The sequence below is a fragment of the Spermophilus citellus genome, assembly GCF_964194105.1.
Source record: "Spermophilus citellus genome assembly, chromosome: 5".
NCBI classification, from domain to species: Eukaryota; Metazoa; Chordata; class Mammalia; order Rodentia; family Sciuridae; genus Spermophilus; species Spermophilus citellus.
Genome location: NC_138186.1, coordinates 51,060,721 through 51,081,737, shown reverse-complemented (window position 1 = coordinate 51,081,737; position 21,017 = coordinate 51,060,721). Strand labels below are relative to the sequence as shown.

The 21,017-nt window shown below is 58.2% G+C and overlaps 1 protein-coding gene and 1 long non-coding RNA gene across 2 annotated transcripts in view; one reads left to right on the top strand and one right to left on the bottom strand.

Moving 5' to 3' along the window:
* The window catches only part of LOC308650070, a 637,596-nt gene that overhangs the window by 548,359 nt on the left and 68,220 nt on the right, over positions 1 to 21,017 (top strand). The window lies entirely within an intron of this gene.
* The window catches only part of PACSIN1 (protein kinase C and casein kinase substrate in neurons 1), a 49,215-nt gene continuing 29,460 nt past the window's right edge, over positions 1,263 to 21,017 (bottom strand). The window contains exons 2-10 of the mRNA XM_081293721.1: positions 9,496 to 9,622; positions 8,609 to 8,765; positions 7,165 to 7,400; positions 6,588 to 6,743; positions 6,303 to 6,478; positions 5,882 to 6,002; positions 5,668 to 5,795; positions 4,458 to 4,645; positions 1,263 to 4,036 (exon numbers count right to left, since the gene is read on the bottom strand). Coding sequence (XP_081149847.1) covers positions 3,927 to 4,036; positions 4,458 to 4,645; positions 5,668 to 5,795; positions 5,882 to 6,002; positions 6,303 to 6,478; positions 6,588 to 6,743; positions 7,165 to 7,400; positions 8,609 to 8,765; positions 9,496 to 9,558 — 1,335 coding nt within the window. The 5' untranslated portion in view covers positions 9,559 to 9,622 and the 3' untranslated portion in view covers positions 1,263 to 3,926. The remainder of the gene's footprint in view (positions 4,037 to 4,457; positions 4,646 to 5,667; positions 5,796 to 5,881; positions 6,003 to 6,302; positions 6,479 to 6,587; positions 6,744 to 7,164; positions 7,401 to 8,608; positions 8,766 to 9,495; positions 9,623 to 21,017) is intronic.

Sequence of the window (21,017 nt, the reverse complement as noted above, 5' to 3'; positions counted from 1 at the left end):
GAAAGAGGGGTCCTGGGGGCTTCAGGGGGCAGCCCCAGCACAGGAACGCTTGGCAGTGACACCTCGTGAGGGGCCACAGGGGCCATGTGGGCTCCTCTTCCCCCTCCACACGCCACCCCATCAGCACCCCCCCCCAGCCAGGGGTCTCCCTGACCTCTCCTCAAGGCGCGCGCCTCCAGGGCTGCCCATCACTAAATGGAACAGTCTACACAAACAGGACAGTGTGACTTCTTGTCTTTACTTGAAGATTCCTCCGGCTAAAACCAAGTCTTCAAATGGAAGTAGATTAGGGAGTAAGGAAGTGGGGTGGCTGGTAGATGCAATCCCCCATCCGACCTCTCCTGGTCCTGAGCTCACCCAGGGGAAGGAGGCTGGTGGTGGTGATGATGGGGTGAGGGTCTGTGTAGGGTCCCTGCCCAGCTGCCAGGACAGAGGTGCCTCAGAGACACCTCACTGGACGGGGGAGCTGAGACCCAGGGTGGGGGTGGAACACAGGGAACTGGTGGTAGAACAGGGCTGGCCCGGGACTCCTGCTCTGCCCCGAAGACACCCACCAGGGGTGCAGCTGGTGTCGGGCTGGGGCTGGAGTTAGTGCTGTGGCAGAGCCTGGGGGTGCCTCTGAGAAACATCTTCAGGGTAGGGCCTGCTGTAGGGCTGGGGAGCCTGGGCCTGGGCAGCTAGAACCACAGGCCCCAGCCTGCACTTTCAGAATATTTTTTCTCTTTTTGTTTTTGGTACTGGGGATTGAACCCAGGGGCACTCAACAGCTGGGCCACATCTCCAGCCCTTTAAAAAATATTTTTATTCACAGACAGGGTCTCACTGAGTTGCTTAGGGCCTCACTAAGTTGCTGAGGCTGGCTTTAAACTCTTGATCCTCCTGCCCCGGCCTCCCAAGCTGCTGGGATTACAGGTGTGCACCACCATGCCCTGCTGGCTCTCAGAATTCTGCTTTAAAAATAAACAAACTATTCAGAGGCAGAGTTCACCCTTAGACCATGAGTTTGGAACCCTAAATGCCCCAACTTTCCCTGTCACCAGGCACCAGTACCCAAGAACCTCCATCATAACCTCCCTGAATAGACAGGATCTGAGACCCTGGGAGGTGGAGGGACCAGCCCTCAGCCCCCCAGCCTCATAGTGGTCAGCCAGGACAGCACCGGTCCTGCTGGGGGACCGCCTCCCTGACAGATGTCCAGTACGAAGAGCCTTCACAACCCTCAGGACCCAAGATGCACGCAACTCAAGACGAGCACGCCCAGCCAGGTTGACACAGTTCTGGATTTTATCCACAGTCGTACAGTCACAACTTATATATATATATATTTGTATTTATATACCTTTAAATTACACAATCATGTACAAAACAGGTGCATTGCTGAGACCACAGCACTTCTCGGAGTTTCACAAGTGTTGAACTAATGGAATCAGGAAGCCTAAGTGGCAGACAGTGGGTGGCGGGCGGCAGGCAGCCCTGGCCCCTCACAGAACCAGGCCGTAGAATGGTGCTAACTGGGGACAAAACACATGACTCGCCGGACACCCCCTCCTCCGGGCGCCCGTGCAGCATGGAGGGTGGGCGGGGGCCGTGGGAGGCGGCTGTGGGCACATGGGCACCTCAACGCCAGCTCTGACAGGTGGGGCTGGGCCCCAGGGGCTCAGGGGGACTTCCAGGTGGGAGACCCTCCAGCGCCAGGGTCCTGAGGAGCTCGGGGACTGAGAGAAGGTGGTCCCAAAGGGGGCGGTGGAGGTGCTTGCCCCAAAGGGATGTTTCCAGTCCCTGCCCTGAAGGGGCAGCGGGAGTGCAAGGGCCACAGCCTAGGGTCCAGCCAGGGCCGCAGCCCCTCCCCAGGTGCTGGGAAGCCACGGGCACAGAAAGGGGGAGCCCAGGCCCCAAGTGCAGGTGTGCCGGCGCCCTGCCTTTCCAGGGTAGGTGGTGAGGGACAGAGGCCCCGGCCCAGCTCCTGCCTGCAGGGGCGGCAGCAGCTTGGTCCCGGAGCGGGGAGGGCCGTAGGCTTCTGGAGCTGTACCCCAGCTCTGAGGTCCAGGGCACATCTCAGGCTGCAGCAGAGACTCAGAGACCAGAAGTAATAAGGAAGGGGTGCTGGCAGCTGGGGGGTGCCTGTGCCTGGGGTGCCTTTGCCCCTGGCCCTGAAGGAGGCTTGCCCTAGCTCAGGCGGCCACCACAGTTGTCACGATCCTCTGTGCCCACAGGAAGAAGAGCAGAGCCTCGTGCCAGGGCCCACCACCTCCTAACAGTGGGCTTCTGGGAGAAGCAGCAGGAGAGAAAGAGGACTGAGGGGGTCTGAGGGGCTGGGGTAGGATGCCATCTTTACCTGGAGGCCCCGGAGGCCACCTGAGGCAAAAGGGAGGACCACAGGTGTCTGCAGTCCAGAGGCCTAGAAGTGGCACCAGCTGTGAGCAAGCCTTGCCCAGGGCAGCAGGACTTCTGAGGGCCTCGCCCCAGAGACTTCCAAGAAACTTTTCCTCTAGATTTTTCTACTCATCCAACTTTGGGGGCCTTGTCAACCTGGTCTTGTTCTCAAGCTCCCCCTACACCCCCACCCCAAAGGAGAGGCTGGCACTCTGCACCACCGCTCTCACTGAACAGAAGGACCCTTTGTCCCCTCCCACACCCAGAGTCCTTTAATTGGGACCCGTGTTTGGACAGTTGGGGTGCTGCCAGCAAGGGGAGTTCAGGGAGCTGGGAGGACAAGGAGGAAAGACTGGAGACCATCCTGCTCCTGAGGGCAGGGGTGCCTCCTTCCTACCAAGCTCAGCTGCAGGCTTTCTCCTGTGAGTCTGAGGCTGGAAGCTCCCATGGGCCCCCAGTGTGTCTCCCCAGGCAGGACAGGAGAGGGGAGAGAGGGGTGGTTACGCCAGGAGCCTTGCAGGCACCAGCCTTGGTTTTACGGGGGCCCAAGATGAGCCTAGTGACCCTATAGTTTTGATGAACACGGAGGGAGGGTGTAGGGGCAGGCAAGATGCCCTTCTCCCCAGGAAATGGGAGGAGGCTGCTACTGTTGCTGGCTTTGCCCTGGATTGGGGAGCCCCTGCCCTGTGCCAAAGGATTTGTGGGAGGGGGCAGGGTCTTTGCAAGCTATCAAGGGGTGTGGCTCTGAAGAAGGGTGAGTGCCCACAGTGCTGATAGCCAGAAAGAAGGGCCCAGACAGGGTCTTGGTCCTCCAGATGGGCCCGGTGTTGGGAGAGCTGGCATGGGCCGGGTTGAGGGCCCACTCTCCCTTCACTCACCTTCCTGTTCTCCAGAGACATTGTCACTTCCTCCAGCTCACCCCTCTTCATGTCTGGGGGAGTCTGGAGACCCCTGGAAACCTCTATGGGGAAGGAGGGTGACCATTTCTCCAGTAGTCCCACTGATCCCAAGGGATGGGGCAAGGAGGAGGAGGGCACTCCTGGGGCACAGTGGAAGACTAAAGATTGGGAGGCCTCCCTTCTTGGGGTCTTGAGGGGAGGCCTTTGAGAGTGGGGTAGTGGTGGAAGGGGGTGGGGGTGAGGAGGAAGAAGAGGTCAGGAAGCCAGGCTCAGAGAACAAGGACAGTACTGGCAGTCTGGGGTGGGGTAGGATGGGGTGAGGAGAGTAGAAGGGTCCAGAAGATGTCCCTCGGGGCTCAGGAGACTCTTTGGTGGACTCTGAAGAGCAGATGTTGTGATGCTGGGCTAAGTCCTAAGACCCTCACCCACCCTGGGGCCATCCTGTCCCAAGCCCCACCACCCTGGCCTCCAGGTGGCCCTGCAAATGCTCTGTCTCTTTGTATTTTTTTGTTTTGTTCTGTTTAGACTTTTAAAAAAATAAAAGCTTGATCGGAAAATATGTCTGGAACTCTATGGCGAGGGGGAAGAGACGAGAGTGGGAAGGAAGGGGAGGCGGTGGGTGCAGAGTGAAGGGAAGAGGAGCCAGCAAGGCAGCTAGATGGCCTCCACGTAGTTGGCGGGATAGAGGCCCAGCTGCCCACTGTCCAGACGCCCGCGGCACCAGCCCTGTTCATCCTCCTCGCCCAGCTTGGTGAGCTCGTCTCCTGGGAAGGGAACACACACAGGAGCTTGTTGACAAGGACAGGAGCTCAGAGAGGGGCCGCGCCTCCCTCAGTACACTCGCGGCCAGGCGAGCCCTTCAGGGCCTCCACCCCACGATTGCTCCCATGCTCCGATTGTTTACCTGGGCTTAGATTCTGGCCACGACCCCGCCCCTGTCCCCACCCAACATCCACGCGCCGTTCCTGGAGCGAGAGGCCGGGACCTACCTCAGCCACCACCTAACCCGCTCTCGACCCCGCCCCCGCGCCAGGCTCCGCCCCAGCGCACTTCTCGCAAATCCTTGCCACCCTGTCTCAGACCCCGCCCTCGCCCCACCCAATCCAGGCCCAGGCTTCTTCCCAAGCCCCGCCTCCGACTTCAGGCCCCGCCCCCGCCCAGGCGCGCCCGCCCCGCCCACCGTACCCGCCTTGAAGCTGAGTTCGTCCTGCTCCTGGCCGTCGTAGTCGTAGAGCGCCCGCACGCGCACTCCCTTGGTGTCATCCTCGAAGGGGTTGGCGCCTCCGTTGGCCTCATTGCCCCCGAAGGGGTTCCCGCTCTCGTCGTCCGACCACTCGGCGGCGTAGGGCTGCCCTCTGTCGTAGCTGCTAACGCTGAGACGCAGAGGGAGGACCCCTCAAGAGTGGCCCCAGCTGCGTCCTTAGTGTTAGCACCCTCCTCCTAACCAGAGCTGGAGCACCATAGTCCACCAAGCCTGGAGCGGGGATCGGCCATATGGGAAGGGGACTGGAGCCGGTGACTCCAGGACCGCTCAAAAGCGAACTGAGGCAGGGCCATCTATCTGCATTATTATTTCGGCTCTTTTATTTATTTATTTTTTCTAAAGAGGATCCCAGAAAAATGGCTGACCCTTCATCTGAAAGGAAAAACACCTCCTAATGTTTCAAGAGCCAGGATGCTGAAGCCAAACCTCCTGGCATCATTTCCTGGCTCCGAGGTTTACTAACTAGCTGTGTGACCTTGGGTAAGTCACCTAAATTCTCTGGGTTCCAGGTTCTCCACCTGTCAAATGGGAATATTTACACACTTCCCAAAGTGGTAGAAGGCTTGAATGAATTAACATAAGGAAAATGCTTAGAGGAGTGGCCACTGACACCCAGCAGATATCTAGGATCAATACTTCTACATTTTGTTTATTTATTTTTGGTACTGGGAATTGAACCCAGGATGCTCTACCCCTGAGTTACATAGCACCACATAAAAAAATAAACAAGTGAAATAAAGGTGTTGTGTCAACTACAACTAAAATATATGTGTGTGTGTGTGTGTGTGTGTGTTATAGTTGGAAACAATACCTTTATTTTTTATTTATTTATTTTTATGTGGTGCTGAGGATTGAACCCAGGTCTGAACATGTGGGAGGCGAGTGTTCCATCGCTGAGCCACAACTCCAGCCCCAGCCTTTTTTTTTTTTTTTTTTTTTTTTGAGGAAGGGTCTTGCTAAGTTACTGACGATAGCCTCAACTTTAAATCTTCCTGCTTCAGCCACCCAAGTGTCTGGAATAACAGGTGTGTGCCACCGTGCCCAGCTTGCATCTTCTCTTTTAAAAGAGACATGCTTGCTATGATATAGACCATTTCTTGTCTCCTCAGGAGCTCCATGGGAGACACTCACCTGCCACGGTCCCCAGCCTGGGAGGTGGACTCCACTGCCCCCGTGGCATTGCTCAGTGCCACTCCGTCTGCCTTCTTGGGCTGCTTCTCCTTCTTGGCAGTGGTGTGGGGAAGGTCTGGGTTCCACTCCTGGGGGGCAGGGAACAGTTAGGCTCAGGGGTTGTGCTTGAGGCCCTTTTGGTCTTTCCAGGCTCCTCTCCCATATTCCCACACACCTCAAACTGGGGCCAGTTCATGGGCATGCCAGGGCCGCTGGTGCTGCGGAACCATCTGAGGTCCTCCTGGGCATCAGCCCCCCGGATGGCCTGCTCCAGTTCACGGTACACATGGATGTAGCTGTATGAAGGGAGATGGGAGAGGTGGAGGGCACAGGTTCACCATGGCCTTGTCTCGTTCCATGCAGGGGGCGGGGCACTGGGCACGCCCCCAGCCAGGAATCAAGCAGGCTTTCCAGCGGGCTCCTTCCTCCACTCCACCTCGGCCACTCACCCGTCCACCCAGGTGTACGTTTCTTGGGTGCTTAGTACACATCTCTTCCGTGGCCCCTGCAGCTCTGCCCTCCCCTTCCTGTCACTGGGCCTGAAACACCCTCATGCCAGCTGTGCTGTGCCCTGCGTGCCCATCCTGCCCAAGTACCTGCTGTTCTCAGCCAGGTTGAGGTGCCGTTTGATGTCCAGCAGCACCTCCTTCAGGAAGACCAGCCGCTTTTCCTCAAATTGCTGGCACTGTTCAAATACCTGCTCCATGCCCTCCATGTACTGGGGCGTGGTCTTGCCCACATCTTCCAGCACCTTCTCATACTTCTCCTGAGTCTGCAGGCACCCAGATGGAGGGTGGTGAGACCTTGCCAGATCTGCAGCTCCCAGCCACCACCCACTCATGGCCCTCAGGTCCCTGCTGCCACCCCCAGCCCAGCGGCACCTTCTGCACGTCCTGCTTGCACTTGTCCACTTTGTCCTGCAGCTTCTTTTGCTGCTCAGGTGTGACCGACTGCTCTGTCTTGCTGTTCATCTCCCGGGTCATGGCCAGCTTCTCCTCTTTGCAGGCCAAATGGTAGGCCTTCTTGGCCGCCTCCAGCTGTGGGCAGGGGAGGCAGGGGACAGGGCTCCCACAGGTCAGCAGGAGCAAATATGGTAAATCATCAGCTCCGCCCACTGCCCACTCCTGGGGAGCTGGGAGCACACAGCCCTGGCTCCAGGCATTCAGGAACAGTGTGTCCCTGCAGGCACCGTCCTGTCAGTCAGGTAATGCAGAGCACGCCCTGGATCTGTGGATCCAGGGGGCAATGCACCCTCCTACCCCTGACTGAGGACAGTCTCCTTCTCCATGGGTCTCTCTACCCATTGGGCACTGGCCACCCATCTGTTCTTCCTGGACATGGGTGCTTCAGCCCTGTGCACAGTCCCTAAGGGCAGTGCACTGCCTGCTCCCTGCACAGACACCCTCCCTGCGACCGGCAGCCCTGACCATGCTGCCCACCCCCACCCCATGTGGGCACCTCCTTCATCTTCTTGGCCCAGGGCTTCTGGGCCTTGCGGAAGCCATCTTCAGCCTCCTTGGTCTCCTTGAAGCCGCCCATGATCTGCTTGTGATAGGCGTCCTTCTGCCAGTTCTTGACCTTCTCCAGGTCCTCGTTCAGCAGGTTGTTCTTCACCTCCTGGTGCAGTTCGCTCACCTTGTCCGCCTCTGTCATTATGGCACCCCAGGCCCGCTCCAGGCTGCCATACTGTGGGCCTAGGGAACGGCCGCACCAATGAGGACCCATCACCCTTTCCCTGGTGGCCCCCTCAAACCTTTGTCTAGGCCTTTCACTTCCTTCCTGTGGCTATGGAATCGCCCTCCTCTGCTCTCCCTACATTCTATCCACCTTCCAGGGCCCCAACACAGCCACCACCTCTAGGACGCCATCTTTGATTCTCGGCCTTCACACCCCTCTGTAGCCCCACTGGTTCCTTGGGCAGCGTCTGCCCTGTACCCACTCAGTGTCTCCTGCATCAGCACATGAGCCCCACAGGGTGGCCAAGGCTCCCCAAGTGTTCAAAAGCCCCACACAGTGCCAGGCGCACAGCAGGTGCTTTAGAGGGTTGCTGAATGGGAAAATCAAGAACCCACTGTGACAATGCCAGAAGGTCACGGGGACCAGGCATTCACCTTTGTTGCCTGCATACTGGCACCAGCCAGGCACTGTACTATGGGGTACAGGCTCAGCCCTGCCCTCAGGAGTTGTGAGTCTAGTGGGAGAGAAAAATACTAACAAATGTGTGTAAACCTCAACTTGAAACTGTTCTGGGTGACGGGAATCTAGACTCTAGAGACTTGACAACTAGACACAGTGCGTGATTGTGGCTTCCACCGTGGACCAGCCTGTACCATCGCTATAGTCAAATTTACTTAGGGGCCATTAAATGTCCCAGATTTGGTAACTGGACAAACAAGAATATTCTTGTTCTTAGGCCCTACATGCAGAATTTAGGGGGGATGATGGCTCCAACTTCCTCTCAAATGGTTCAGAAAAAAATATGCAGGGACTGGGGTTGTGGCTCAGCATAGAGCACTTGCTTAGCATGCTCCAGGCCCTGGGTTCAATCCTCAGCACCACATAAAAAATACATGAATGAAATAAATGTATTGGGTCTAATTACAACTAAAAAAAAATAAATATTAATTAAAAAAAAAAGAAATACAAACCAATAGATCGGCAGAGAGAGGTGGTGACTACACTAAGGGTGCCTAGGATTTCTCTGAACTGTGGTTTGCAACTTTTCTAGAAACTTAATACAAAAGGTAAATAAAAAGAGCCTGGTTTGGTCTAGGAGGGTACAGCCCTGAAAAGGCCCTGGTGGCTAGATGTAGGGCGCCTCCAGGTGGCTGCTCCCGGGACCCGCCCTTGCGGGGGCGGTGACCGGGATCTGAAACTGCGCTGGGGACGGTCCTAAAGGCACCTTTCTCGATGAGCTGGCGCCAGCGTTTGGCCCAGTCGGTGAGCTGCTGCGCGTACGCCTTCTCGATTTTGGCGCGCTCCTGCACGCAGTTCATCAGGTCGTTGCACAGACGGTGGCCGTCGTCGATGCGCTTCACGGTCCGCTTGTAGTTCCCCACCTGGCGGTCAAGCAGCGCGCGTGACTCCCGCCGCTCCTGCCACCTCGGCTCTGCACTGCAGGGGGCGCCCGCCTCGCCCCAGCCTCCAGCAAGCTCGCGCCCGCGGCTCCGGACTCTCTCACTTGCCGGGGTCCCAACACCCGCATCACACCCCGCCAACCCTGCGCACCCGCATCCCACTTCAAGCATAATCTCACTGTCACGAATGCAGAAGGAATTTTATAATTTGGACTTGGGCTAGAATGAATTATTCATTTTGCTCTTGCCGAGCTAAATCTATTATATTTATACAGAGTCATATAAGCATTGAGATGAGCTGCAGCTTCTTGACACAATATTATGTTTTGTAGACATCTCATTAAACACTTATTAATTTAGGTCTGGCAGTTTTCGTTTTGCGTTTCAGGAGCCAAAAGCAGTTTTCCCCCCCAAGTATCACATACTTCTGGAAGCTCCGGAAACCTGGAGCCCCCAGAGCAGAGAGTCAGGAGGAGCCTGTTTCCACATTGTGAAAGGTCACAGGGTCCTTGGAGGTAGTGCGAGGGCAGAGGGGCTCTGGGATCGATGAGCAGCAGTCTCACCCCACTGTGTGGCCTCAGCTGCCAGTTGAACACTGAGGGTTTGGGAGGAGTCTGGGGCTAGGGGCCAATGCCCAAGGCATGGACAGGGGCCTGGCCTTCCGCATCCAGGTGGTCTGGTCCCCAGGACATAGGGATCATCAAACACTCACCTCCCAGAAGCTATCAGTGGTCTCCTCCGGAGCCAGAGAGGCCTCATCGTAGGAACCGGACATGGTGTGGCCGTGGGGGAGATGAGCAGGTGTGACACTGTGGCTAGCGGGCTCTGCGGCTCATGCACTGGAGGGCAGAGGGGACACAAGGGGGTAAGGAAAGTCCCCCATCCTCCCTTCCAGACTCGAGCCCCCAGCCTGCTGAAGGATGTGGGAGGGCAACCTTGGATTGAAATGGGGGCTTCCTGCCCAGCAAAAGGTTCTCCATCCCTAAGGTAACCCCAATATTCAACCTGTAGCACCCTGTGCCGGCCTCCCCATCTCCCCCACACCTGCTCCATCCTCCTCCCCAAGTCTATCCAGCTCCTCTGGGTGGTCCTCTCAGAACCCCAACCCCAGAACCAGCGCCTGTTTCCCTTCCTGAGCTCCTGGACCCCTGCAGTTAGTGACAGCCACATACTGTGTATTCGCGCTGTGTGAATCTGTGGTTTATGTCACAGACACGCACAGTTCCTGGCAGCCAGCCTCAGGCTGATCTTTGTGCATATCCCACAGGCTGTCCCTGAGGCTGGCATCCTGCAGGGCCCCCTGGGGATTCCCAGTGGGCTTCTCAACTCTGCCCTCTCAGATGGGGCTGCTGGGCTCTGTGTGGCCCTACCAGCTTTCCCCTCAGAGTCAGCGTTCCCACAGTGACCCAGCTGGGTCCCTGTGCTAGGCCCAAAAACCCCTCCCCAGACCCACCCCCCAGGGCTTCAAAAACCCCTCCAGCCAGTGCAGTGCCTGGTCTTGGCCCTAAAGACCCCCAACTCTCTACCAGCAGCCAGAACCCACGCTCCCCGGGAGGCTGGCAGAAGGCTCTCTCTCACCCCCAGCAGGGCCACCAGCCATCAACACTCCCCTGGTGGCCTTCATACCAGCCCCCGCAGCCCCCATCAGCAGCTTGTAAGTCTGAGCATCTAGGGCGCAGGACCCCTTGGCCCACGGGTCAGACCACTGTGATCTGTACAGCGTCTGGGGCGGCTGTGGCTGCCCTGGATCTGTCAGCTGGCATCACCATTGTCCAATCTAGGCCATGTGCTGCCCCGGGGCCGGGGGCACTCCCCTCCCCCACCAGGCCTTGCTGCCACCCCAAGCAAGAATGGCTCAATAGTGAGAAGACAGGACACGGAGGACCAGGCCCTGGTCTTCCAAGCCAGGCCCTCCAGCACTAGGAGCTGCTGGCCTCCAGCTGGACCCTGGTTCTGCTCTGGGTCACCTCCCCATCTCTGTGCTGCAGATCAGGGACTGAGGATCCTGACCAGTGAGGTTGCTCAGAGAGGGTGAGGGTGTGCAAGATTCAGTCCAGCTAAGTAGTCCAAGAACCCACAGGCTCAGGGCTGTGGCTATTAAAGAGGCTGACCAGGGGATCCCTGCCCCTTAGCAGCAGCTGGCCCTCAGGTTCAGGGCAGGTGGTACCCACCCATGAGGATCATTGTCAAAGATGTCCCTTTCCCTGGCCTTGGTCTCCCTGTCTGTCCAGGGCCTGGTGCTCTTTTCCCGGCAACAACCCTGTACGGCCTCCTCGTGCCTCATGGGAATGAAGGTGAACCCCAGCAGTATGCCTCCCGCCTGTGGTAGTGGGGAAGTGACTTGGCAGAGCACGAGGGATCAAGTTATTGGTACAGTTTCTTCAGCACACACTCCGCCCTGCAGTACCACTTCTAGGAATTTCCCGCCCAGCCGCAGGGCACACCGAGATGCACAGGGTTATTTACTGCAGCAGCACTGGTCAGCGCCGAAGGCTGGAATCAACCCAAGTACCTGCCTCCAGGGCACCGGCTAAGTCAAGTGCAGGCCTGTGCCAAGCGCCCTGGCACTGAGTGGAACCCTCCCCACGTCACACCACTGAAGCAAAACGAGCACAGTATGCAATGGATGGACCAACAGAGAAGATTTAGAAGATGGCAAAGCAAACTGGTAACGGTGGTCACGTTCAAGGGACTGGAGCGCAGGGGACAGGGTAGGAGGGGCACTTCTTACTTTATATCATTCTGTGCTCTTTTAATTTTGCCTGTGGAAGTGGAGCATGTGCTTCAAAACCCCCTCCAGCCTGTGTCAGACGAGAGGTGAGGGTCAGGGACTGGGATGGAGCATGCACTCTCAGCCTGGGGAAGGGGCACCATGCAGCTAGGATAGGGCATGCAGACCAGAAGGGAATGCCCCGTGGCTGGGACCACTCTCCTCCTTGTCCAGACAAGGAGTTCAGGCACAGAGCAGGTGGGACCTGCTGGGATCGATCCTTGGGGTCAGCAGGTGACCAGCTTCCCGGCTCTCAGCTGAAGGAGCACGTGTAGTGAAAACTGCTCCAGCTTTCAGGTCACTGCTCCAATTCTAATCTTCTGTGTGACTGTGGGTAATTCACACAGACTCTCTGGGCCATTCTGTGAAATGATCTGACTTCAGGATGAGATGAGATGTGAGTATGAAGCCCACAGTAGACTCAGGCTCTCACTGCAGCCCTCGGCAGGGCCTACACAGGGACGGGCTCAGGAAAGTAGGCAGGCAGGGTCTGAGAGAAGAGTCAGGGAGGCAGGCTGTGTGTCCCCAGTGCCCCATGACCAGATGCATCATCCCACCCCTGCCTCCTCCATCCTGGGAGCAGGCGAGAAGCTCCCTCTGGTCAAATGCTGTGTCCTTCTGAATGGCAATCAACAGCTGTACCTGAAGAGCTGCACCTGATGTGGCTGGCATCTGGCACTCCCTGCCGCCAAGATGGGGACACAATCAACTTTCTTCAGCCCATCAAGTGGACACAAAGCCCATCTGATTTTTCTCACCAGTGGTCATAAGGCTATCGAGACCCTGGAAACCTTTATCTTTATTAACAGCAGCTGGTGTTCAACCAACCCGTCTGGCAGGTTCTACTGTAGACAAGAACCCACAGGCTCAGGGATGTGACTGTTAAAGAGGCTGACCAGGTGGCACGGGAAAGCTAGCCAGGGCAGTAGGACAGGAGGCCACCCGTGTGCTAGTAATGGTGGTGGCCAGCAGGTGTCGAGGGCTGGACTGGTCCAGGCACTGGGCAGAGCACTTCATGTGGAACTCGATATCACAACAGCTGGGGGTGTGGCTCAGTGGCACAGCACTTGTGGAGCATGTACAAGGCCAGGGTCTGATCCCCAGCATGGGATTGGGGGTTCCCATGGCCAATCAAGGAGCCCCAAAGCTACCTGCCCAAGGGGGCTTAGGGACAGTTAACGTTAGGTGTGGACGTGGCCTGGGTGAGGGACACCCAGATGGCAGGCAAAGCAGCATTCATATGGAGGACTGAAGCAGAGGACTGGGAAAGGAAGATCTGTCCTCACCCAGGGTGGGCCCAGTCAGCCCAGGGCCCAGACGGGACAAAAGGGCAGAAGAAAGGCAAATCAGCTGGCTCTCCTGCATCTGGAGCTGAGACCACTTCTGTCCTCGGACATGAGAATTCCAGGTTCTCTAGCCTTCTGGCTCTGGGAGGCACACCATGGGCTCCCCTGGTTCAGAGCTGTCTGGACTGGAACTGAGCCACATTACCCACTCCCCTGCCTTTCCAGCCTGTCCTGTCCTGGGACTTCTCAGCCTCCAGAATGACATGAGCTGAAGTCCCCTAAAAACTTATCCCCATCTATCCACCCACCCATCCATCTATCTATCCATCCATCCACACATCCACACACCCATCCACTCATCCATCCACCCACCCATCCATCCATCCATCCATCCACCCATCCACCCACCCATCCATCTATACATCCATCCACCCATCTACCCATCCATCTACCCATCCATCCATCCATCCACCCGTCCACCCATCCCCTACTGGTTCTGTCTCTCTGAAGAACCCTGACTGGTACCCCTAGACAGGGAAGGTGGGACTGGGATTTGATCCCAGAGTTCAGATGCAGGAATTTAGTCCTCTCTGGGGCCATGGCCCTTTCTGCACTGGTCTTTTCTGATCCTCATCCCCCAGAACCTCTGGCAGGGATCAGGACGAAGCAAGAGGCAGGGAAGGAAAAGAGAAAACAGGAACAGAGGGAACCAATGTTTTATGTGGCAGTCACTGGGTGCCCTCCCACCCAGTGACTCCAGAGGAGAAGGCAGGAAGACTGCAAGTTCAAGGCCAACCTCAGCAACTAAGTGAGACCCTAAGCAACGTAGCAAGACCCTGTCTCAAAATAAACAATAAAAAGGGCTGGGGATGTGTTCAGTGGTAAAGCATCGCTGAGTACCAAAATGAAATAAAATAATAAAGAAAAGACCTTTGAGGGGCAGGGACCTTGTCCCATCTACCACTGGCTTGAGAAATTCTGTATCCCAAAGCCAAATCCAGTTAACTGCACATTGTGGGCACTCAATGATCTAGAGCCAGCATCCCTTAGGAGAGGGAGTCCAAGTTCCATCATCCTTTGCTTCTAACCCCCTGCCAGGAGAAGCCTCCTGCCCTTTTGGTCATCCCTGGGGTCCTGTGCCAGGGTCTCCACCTCCCTTGTCCCCAGGCTGTTCTGTCCTCAGCATAGCCTCCTTCCCCTGACTCAGAGCACAGTAACCACAGCCCAGTGACCCCCTGGCCCCTCTCCACTCTCCTTTTGAATCAAGTACAACCGTTTTTGAGCACCTACTATGGGGCAGCCCCTCCATATACATCAGCTGTGATTCTCACGACAGTCCGCAGCAATGGCGGGGACAGCCCTGTTCTACAGACCGGCATCTGTGACTCCGAGTTCAATAACCTGTCCAAGGTCACACAGCGGGGAAGAGGTGGAGCAGGTTCTGGACCCAGGATTGTGTCCTTCCCATGCCATCCTGCCAGGCACCCAGTCCAGCACTGTGGTCCCTCCCATCCTCCTGGCCTCTGGCCTTCTCCCAACTCATCCTGAAGCAGGGCCATGGGGAGCCAGCATGGCCTCCTCTGTCCAAGTTCCCACACACATTCCAGCGCTCCCTGGTCCTCGCTTCCCAGAGAAGCGCGGGCTCATTGAGTTGAGGTGAGGCCACATGAGACCAGCCTTTGTTGGGACTCCACGTGGAGCAAGGACTGGGGTTAGCTGTGAGGTGCTGTCCCCGCTCCTCCCTGTACCCATGTGCCTGAGGAGCCCCCTGCCAGGCTCCTCCCCGTCTGGGGTGCCTGCCATCCCCTCTTCCATCACCCTTTCCCCCCAGAGCCCTACTTCCGGTCAGGGGCCAGCCCTCTCTAAACCCCAACCTGGCCCACCCCTCCCTGCCACCTGGGGCCATTCTGAGTCACACCCACCGGCTGGGAACAATGCCTCTTGGGCTCGGGGGTGGCCACTGCTCTCTCTACAGCCCAGAGATGCCCCAGATTCCCAGGGTCATCAGGAGCACGGCCCACGGGCCCAGAGAGGAGGACTGGACACTGGGTTCACATCCTGGCTCTGCCACTTCCTGGCTGTGCCCTCAACAAGTCATTCAAACTCCTTGTGCCTCTGTGTCCCCTTGTGGGGGGGCAGACGCAGGAGGCAGTGAGTGGCTGTGCACAGGAGGCCGGGTCAGCCTGGCTCCTACTGCCCGCAGCAGAGGCCTCAGATGGACAGAGGCTCATCTCTCCTGGGGACCCACTGGCCCCTCGGCTCACACCCCAGGACCCCTTCAGGGCTGCTGGACCTCACCTGGGATCCCGAGGCCCACAGGTCCCCTGCAAAAGGAAGACCCCAGGCCTGGCTGCCTCTTGTTTTCTCTCTGGTTCTAAAATCAGGCGGGGACCTCCACCTCCTCTGTCCTGAAGCCCCTGGAGTCCCCAAGGGGACTCCCTTCAGCAATGGTAAGGAGGACAAGGAGGACGGAAACACAGATGGGAGGTGGTGTGGGGCTGGGGGTCCAGGGAAAGCCAGGGCACAGCCGGAGGGTGGGTTCAGGCGTCCCAGTGAGGAAAGGGTTGATGGCTGCCCACTGTGACCAGCCTCACGGGCTCAGCTGGCAGCCCCCCGGCTGGCCTTGGCCCTGCCCTTCACCATCCCACCCTTAGCAGCCCAAGGCCGCAGACTCACTCTCACCCCCTCTGGAAATGCACCCAAGGGGCAGCTCCCATGGCCCCTGCTCCCAACCAGGGGACCCAGGCTCTGCTGCCCACAGGCCTTAGGGGACCCCCAAGGCTGAGTCAGTGGCCACAGGCTACAAGACACCTCCTTTGGGGACCTACATGTCAGAGCAGGCAAAGCCACACAAGAAATATCACCAAGCTATGGGGCAGGGCAGGAGCAGCCCGGCCACTGACCTGCCGTCATGAATGGGCACCAGCACCCGCCTCCAGTTCCCAGTAGGACGAGGCCGTGATGCCCAGGGTGACAACCTGCTGGACAGAGGGCCCTCTGGGCGGCCTTCCCTCTCTGTCTCATTCTGTTGCCACTCCCAGGGGTCCTGCAGACACCTCCTCTCAGGATGGCTTCTGGGGGCCCAAAGTGAGACACCCATAAATTCAGAAGCAGGAGAGAGGCCCCCCAACTTCTGTTCTGGGCATCTCCTTCCTCAAGACCAGCGGTCACTCACATGGGCCCTGTGCAGGGCTCTGTCTGTCTGTCCATTGATTCTGTGGCCACCTAGAGAGCAGAGCAGGCCTGGTGCTCTGGGGGCCCTATTGGCCACGCCCCTGTTGGGGTGGCGGGCAGCATGCTTTCCCCAGAGCAGAGAACCAGGAATGGCCAGAGGGGTCATTGGCCTCTCCCGTCAGTGGCACTGGGAGAAGATGCCAAGGCCAGCTCTCCTCCCGCCCAGCCTTGCAGAACTGTTCTGGCCCGAGCAAAGGCAAGAAGCAAGAGACCCAGGCCATGCTCAGTGTCCCCTTTGACCCCATGTCCCTGGCTACTGCCTGGGGTTGGCATCCTCCATGAGGAACAAATTCCAGGACCCCATAAGAGCAGAGGCGCTGAGGGCCAACCCCCAAGGCCCTGGTTTACGAGGCAGCCCCGGTCCTCACCTCAGAGGCCACAGAAGTGAAAGGGTGAGAACATTCCTGAGCCTTGGCACTCCCATGCTAAAGGGTCTGGACCCACAAGAAATCAGGTAAAGGATAAAGGGTGTTGGAAGGTGACAGGACTGTGGAGAAAAACAAGACAGGGAAGGAGTCTGGGAGGGGTGGTGGGGGCTGGGAGTGGTGCTCTTCTATGCAGGATGGTCAGAGAAGGTCATTCTGAGGTGACATTTGAGCAAGCACCTGAGGGAGCCTTGCAGAGCATGCAGCCAGAGGACACTGCCATGAAAAGGCCCTGGGGCAGAAGCAGGACTGACACAGTTGAGAAACAGGAATAGGTGGGTGCAGGCAGGAGGAGGGGTGAGGTCAGGGAGATGGGGGGAGCTGAGGATGCAGATGATGACTTGGGCCTCACAGGTCAGAGGAAGTGCCATGACTTTCTCCCAGTGAGATGGGAGCCACTGTAGGGCCGGAGAAGGGGGATGTGATCTGGCTTCAGTTTCCCAGGCTCACCTGCGGCTGGGGAGGACAGTCTAGAGCGGGTGAGGAAGGCAGGGAACTGAGGCCCTGGCTGCATTCTCCTGGTGAGGGCAGACAGGGCTCAGCCAGGTGGTAAAGCCAGGAGGGGGCAGCAGGGGGTGGGGCTGGATGTGCAGGGATACCTGAGCCAACAGGATTTGCCAATGGTTTGGAGGTAGAGAAGGAGTCCAGGGTGGCTCTGGCCTGAGCAGCTGGCAGATGGAGTGGCTGATGGCTGGCATGGGGGAGGGCCAGCTTTGGGAGAGAGGAGCCCAGTTTTGGAACCTTGAGATGCCCATGAAGAGCCTCATCTCCTCTGAGCTCCTGCGCTGGGGGTACAGGAGGACCAGCCAGACTGGGGCCAGTCCTGGCCCAGGCCTTCGAGTTACTCTGGGCCTCCCTTGGGCTCCCTGTGAAGTGGGGACAGCTGGTGGGGGAGGCAGGTGCCCTGGGCTGTGTGCACACGAGTGTGAGAGAGAGATGGGGACAAGAACAGGCCTGGGGAGGCCATTCTAGCAGGCTGGCTGCTCCAGAGTCTCGGAGAACAAGAGTAGGAGACGGCCAGCAGGAAAAGACAGGGCCTGACAGGAGCAGGGGGCCATAAAAAACCAAGGGAGGCAGAGATGGCCTGGAGCAGGGAGGGCAGGAATGGGATGGTGGCCTAGAGGAGCTTGCTAAGAGGACCTACCCCAGGCCTCACCAAGGGCCTCCCTGGGGGTGGAGGCAGCACCTGACTCACACAGGCCAGGGAGCCAGGCTGCTGGAGGGCAGAGGGCGGGGGGAACAGATGTCAGCCCCAGGCCTGGTGGAGGAGGGCCATGGGTTCAGAGCAGCAGGACTCGGAAGGAGGGTGTCAGTGTGCACAGGCAGCTCTGTACCCCCCCCAGCCCCGCCTGTCCTCCACCCCCCAGGCCTGTCCTCTCCCCTTCAAGGCCTTGGACCCCCAAAGTGGGAGCCCCCCTGGCCAGTGCTCAGCAGTGTGCACCCAACATTGGCAGAAGCCAAGTAAACCTGTAAGCTGCTCCATAGGTGTCCCCTACCCATAACAAGACCCCCTTGGGTCCCTTATCACATCCTCTGACCCCGAGTGCTCAGGGGAAGAAGACGCCTCACTATGGTGCTGGGGCTTAGTAAAGGACTCAGCCAAGCTCTCAGGGGTGCTGGGGGGAGGAGACCGGTGGAGAGGGGGTAGGCTCTTAAGCTTACCACAGCCGCCTGCCAATGATGCCCTCAGGCAGGGATCTCCTGCCCAGGACGGCCATGGCCCCAGAGCTCCAATCAGGGCCAAGCCGGCAGCCCACCTCCCACACCTGCAGCCCCTCCAGCCCGCTCCTGCCCAGTGCGGGGGCAGAGCGCCCAGTTCCTCCCCAGCCCCACCCCACCCCTCCCGAGCTCCGGGCAAAGACTCCTCCGCAGTGCCCGAGCTCCCCTAGCAGCAGGAGACTGTCCCCAGGAGCAATGCAGCAGAGGGACAGCAGAGAGAAGGGGAAGGAGGGCCAGGCACCCCCACCCCACCCAGAGCCCGCTCTTCTGTACCCAACATGAAGACCCTGGGGACGGCAGAAGGGTCCTCTTGGGGACCTGGGGTGAGAAGAGTCCGCTCGGTTTGCAGGGAGAGCAGAGGGGGAGGGGCTGAGCTTGGAGCAGGAGAAGGTGTCTCTTGCCTGAATAGGGGGCTCAAGTCCAGTGCCAAGACCATCCGGGGTCACCTGAGAGGGTGGTCAGACCATTCAGGGTCACCTGTCCAGGGTGGGAGGTGAGTCTATTTGTTCCAAATGTCCAGAACCTAGCAGAGCCCTGGCTGGGGGTGGGTGACCACTTCTCCCTGATCCTGCCTCCGTCCCTGGAGAAGGGTGGCACTGTGGGTCCCGGGAGGTTCCAGCCCTCCTCCGCCCGCTGCCCTGGGGGCGGGTTGGGGGCATGTCTACAAAGTCAGGACCTGTGGCTGTGGTGGAAAGGCGACAGGGGACAGTCCTCCTGATAAGGAAAGACCCGGGTCCTGACCAGAGCCTCTCCAGATGCTGGTTGTGTCCCAAGCCCACTCCCCAGCAGGTCACTGGCCCCTGTACCTCCCACCTGCTCGCTTCCTACCAGGTGCCGCTGGCAGGAGGACAGGGACAGCCCGGGTCCCCACTCTCCGCACAGCCCCTTCTGCACGCTAAAGCCTACCTGAGCAGGTCCGGACACCAAGCCTGCGGCAGGTGGGACCTTACTGCCCCGGCTGGGTCGGGCCAGGGCCGGAGGAGCTGGCCGTCCTCCTTCTGCTCCGTGGTGGCAGGCGGGGAGGGGGCCTGGCGCCGGGGTGGGGGCTCCGTCCTCTAAGGTCCCCTCCGCCGCTCGCTCGGGAAGGCAGCAGCGCCAGAACTGCAGGAGCCAGCTCCCCGCCCCCCACCGCCGCCTCCTCCCCGCTCCCTCCTCCCGACCCGCCTCCTTCTCCAGCCACCCACCTCCTTCTGCTCGTTTCTATGGCAACTGGGCAATGCTCCGCAGCGACAACCTCCCTCCGGTGTACGCCAGGGGACGCCCGCCCTCCGCACCGCGCGGCGTCTACGGGGGCGCACACACCTCCCTTTACAGACAGGCTGGCGGGGACGCGGCTCGCCGCCCTTTCCTCCATCCCTACCCCCAAGAGATCCTGGCTCCCAACTTCCCTCCCTGACAGCACCTTTTCATGCACTCCCTTTGGGTGCTTAAAATCTTAGGGCATGCTGCTCTGTAAAACACTGCTATTTTCTTAATTATTTATTCTCTCATTCAGTTATTTTGAGTCTTTTTTATTCTAAGCCAGGCTGACTGTGACAGGCTCATCTACAATTTCATACCCATTTTACAGATTGGCTCTGAGGCCCACAGCAGTAAAACGTCCAGGGTGTTTGAACACTCGGGGTTCCTCAGGACTGGCCACTGTGGGCCCTGAGGCCTTGTGATTGCAACTCTGATGCTCCTCCCACAGGACATGGCTGCCACACATCCCTCAGAGCTCACATCTGGGCTTGCACTGCTCATGTGTGTCAGTGCCTATGTGCACCCCACAACACACTTGCAGATACAAACGCCATTACACGTATTTGCACACATGCATTTCCAGTCTGTGTGTCTACCTACACATGTGCACATAGCACACATACACATGTAGCACTAACATCCACACACACAGATCTTTAAGACCCCCCCACACACACATCTACAGGCATCAGAACAAATGCACACAGTTGCGCACACACACACACACACACACACACACACACACCCTTGAGAGGGACCCATAGGAGTAAAGTGTCCTGTGGCTTCCATCTTCCCAGAAGAGGATTTGACTGTCAGCTCCACCCACCCCGGATCAGGCACTAATCTGCCCAGTGCAGTGTCTCAGGCTGCTGCTGGCGGGGGAACTGGGGGGAGTAGAGAAGGGCTCCACCATGACCCCCATTCTGAAAATCCTCCTTCTGCTCCAAACTAGATCCTGCTTAGAGCCCCACACCCAACCTAGGGGACTCACACAGATCCCTCCACCTCCTTCATCGCTGGCCAGTCCTGGCACTTGAAGTTATGACGAGGTAGAGTGAAATAGCGCCTCTCCCTCTTCAGAGGGAATTCTGGAATTTAGACAGCCCTGCTACTCCCTCATGAGGGACAACATATACAAGGGGGGAGAGCGGCAGGAGACTTGAGATGGGACTGGGATCCAGGGCGCACAGAAGGACCCAGCCCAGCACCACCTGGGGGCCTCAGGCAAGGGGCAATGCAACCCCTGTGCCCCAGGGCAATTCTAAGGACACCGCCACCCCCAGAGAGGGCAGATACTGCAGAACAGAACCAGAAACTCTCCGAACATGAAGCCAAAGCGTGCCTCTGAATAAAAATGATAGTCTCATCCATATTCATCACATCTAAGATCCTTCTCAATCATAAGATTGCTGCCAATTAAACTAAGACAGCCGTGCATGGCAAGAAGCATCCCAATATCGGAGATGTCAAAATGGAAGGGAAACATCATCTTGGAATAGATGAAATAGGGAGTTTTGTTCATTCAACAAGTGCTGACTTGGCACCGCTGTGTGCCAGG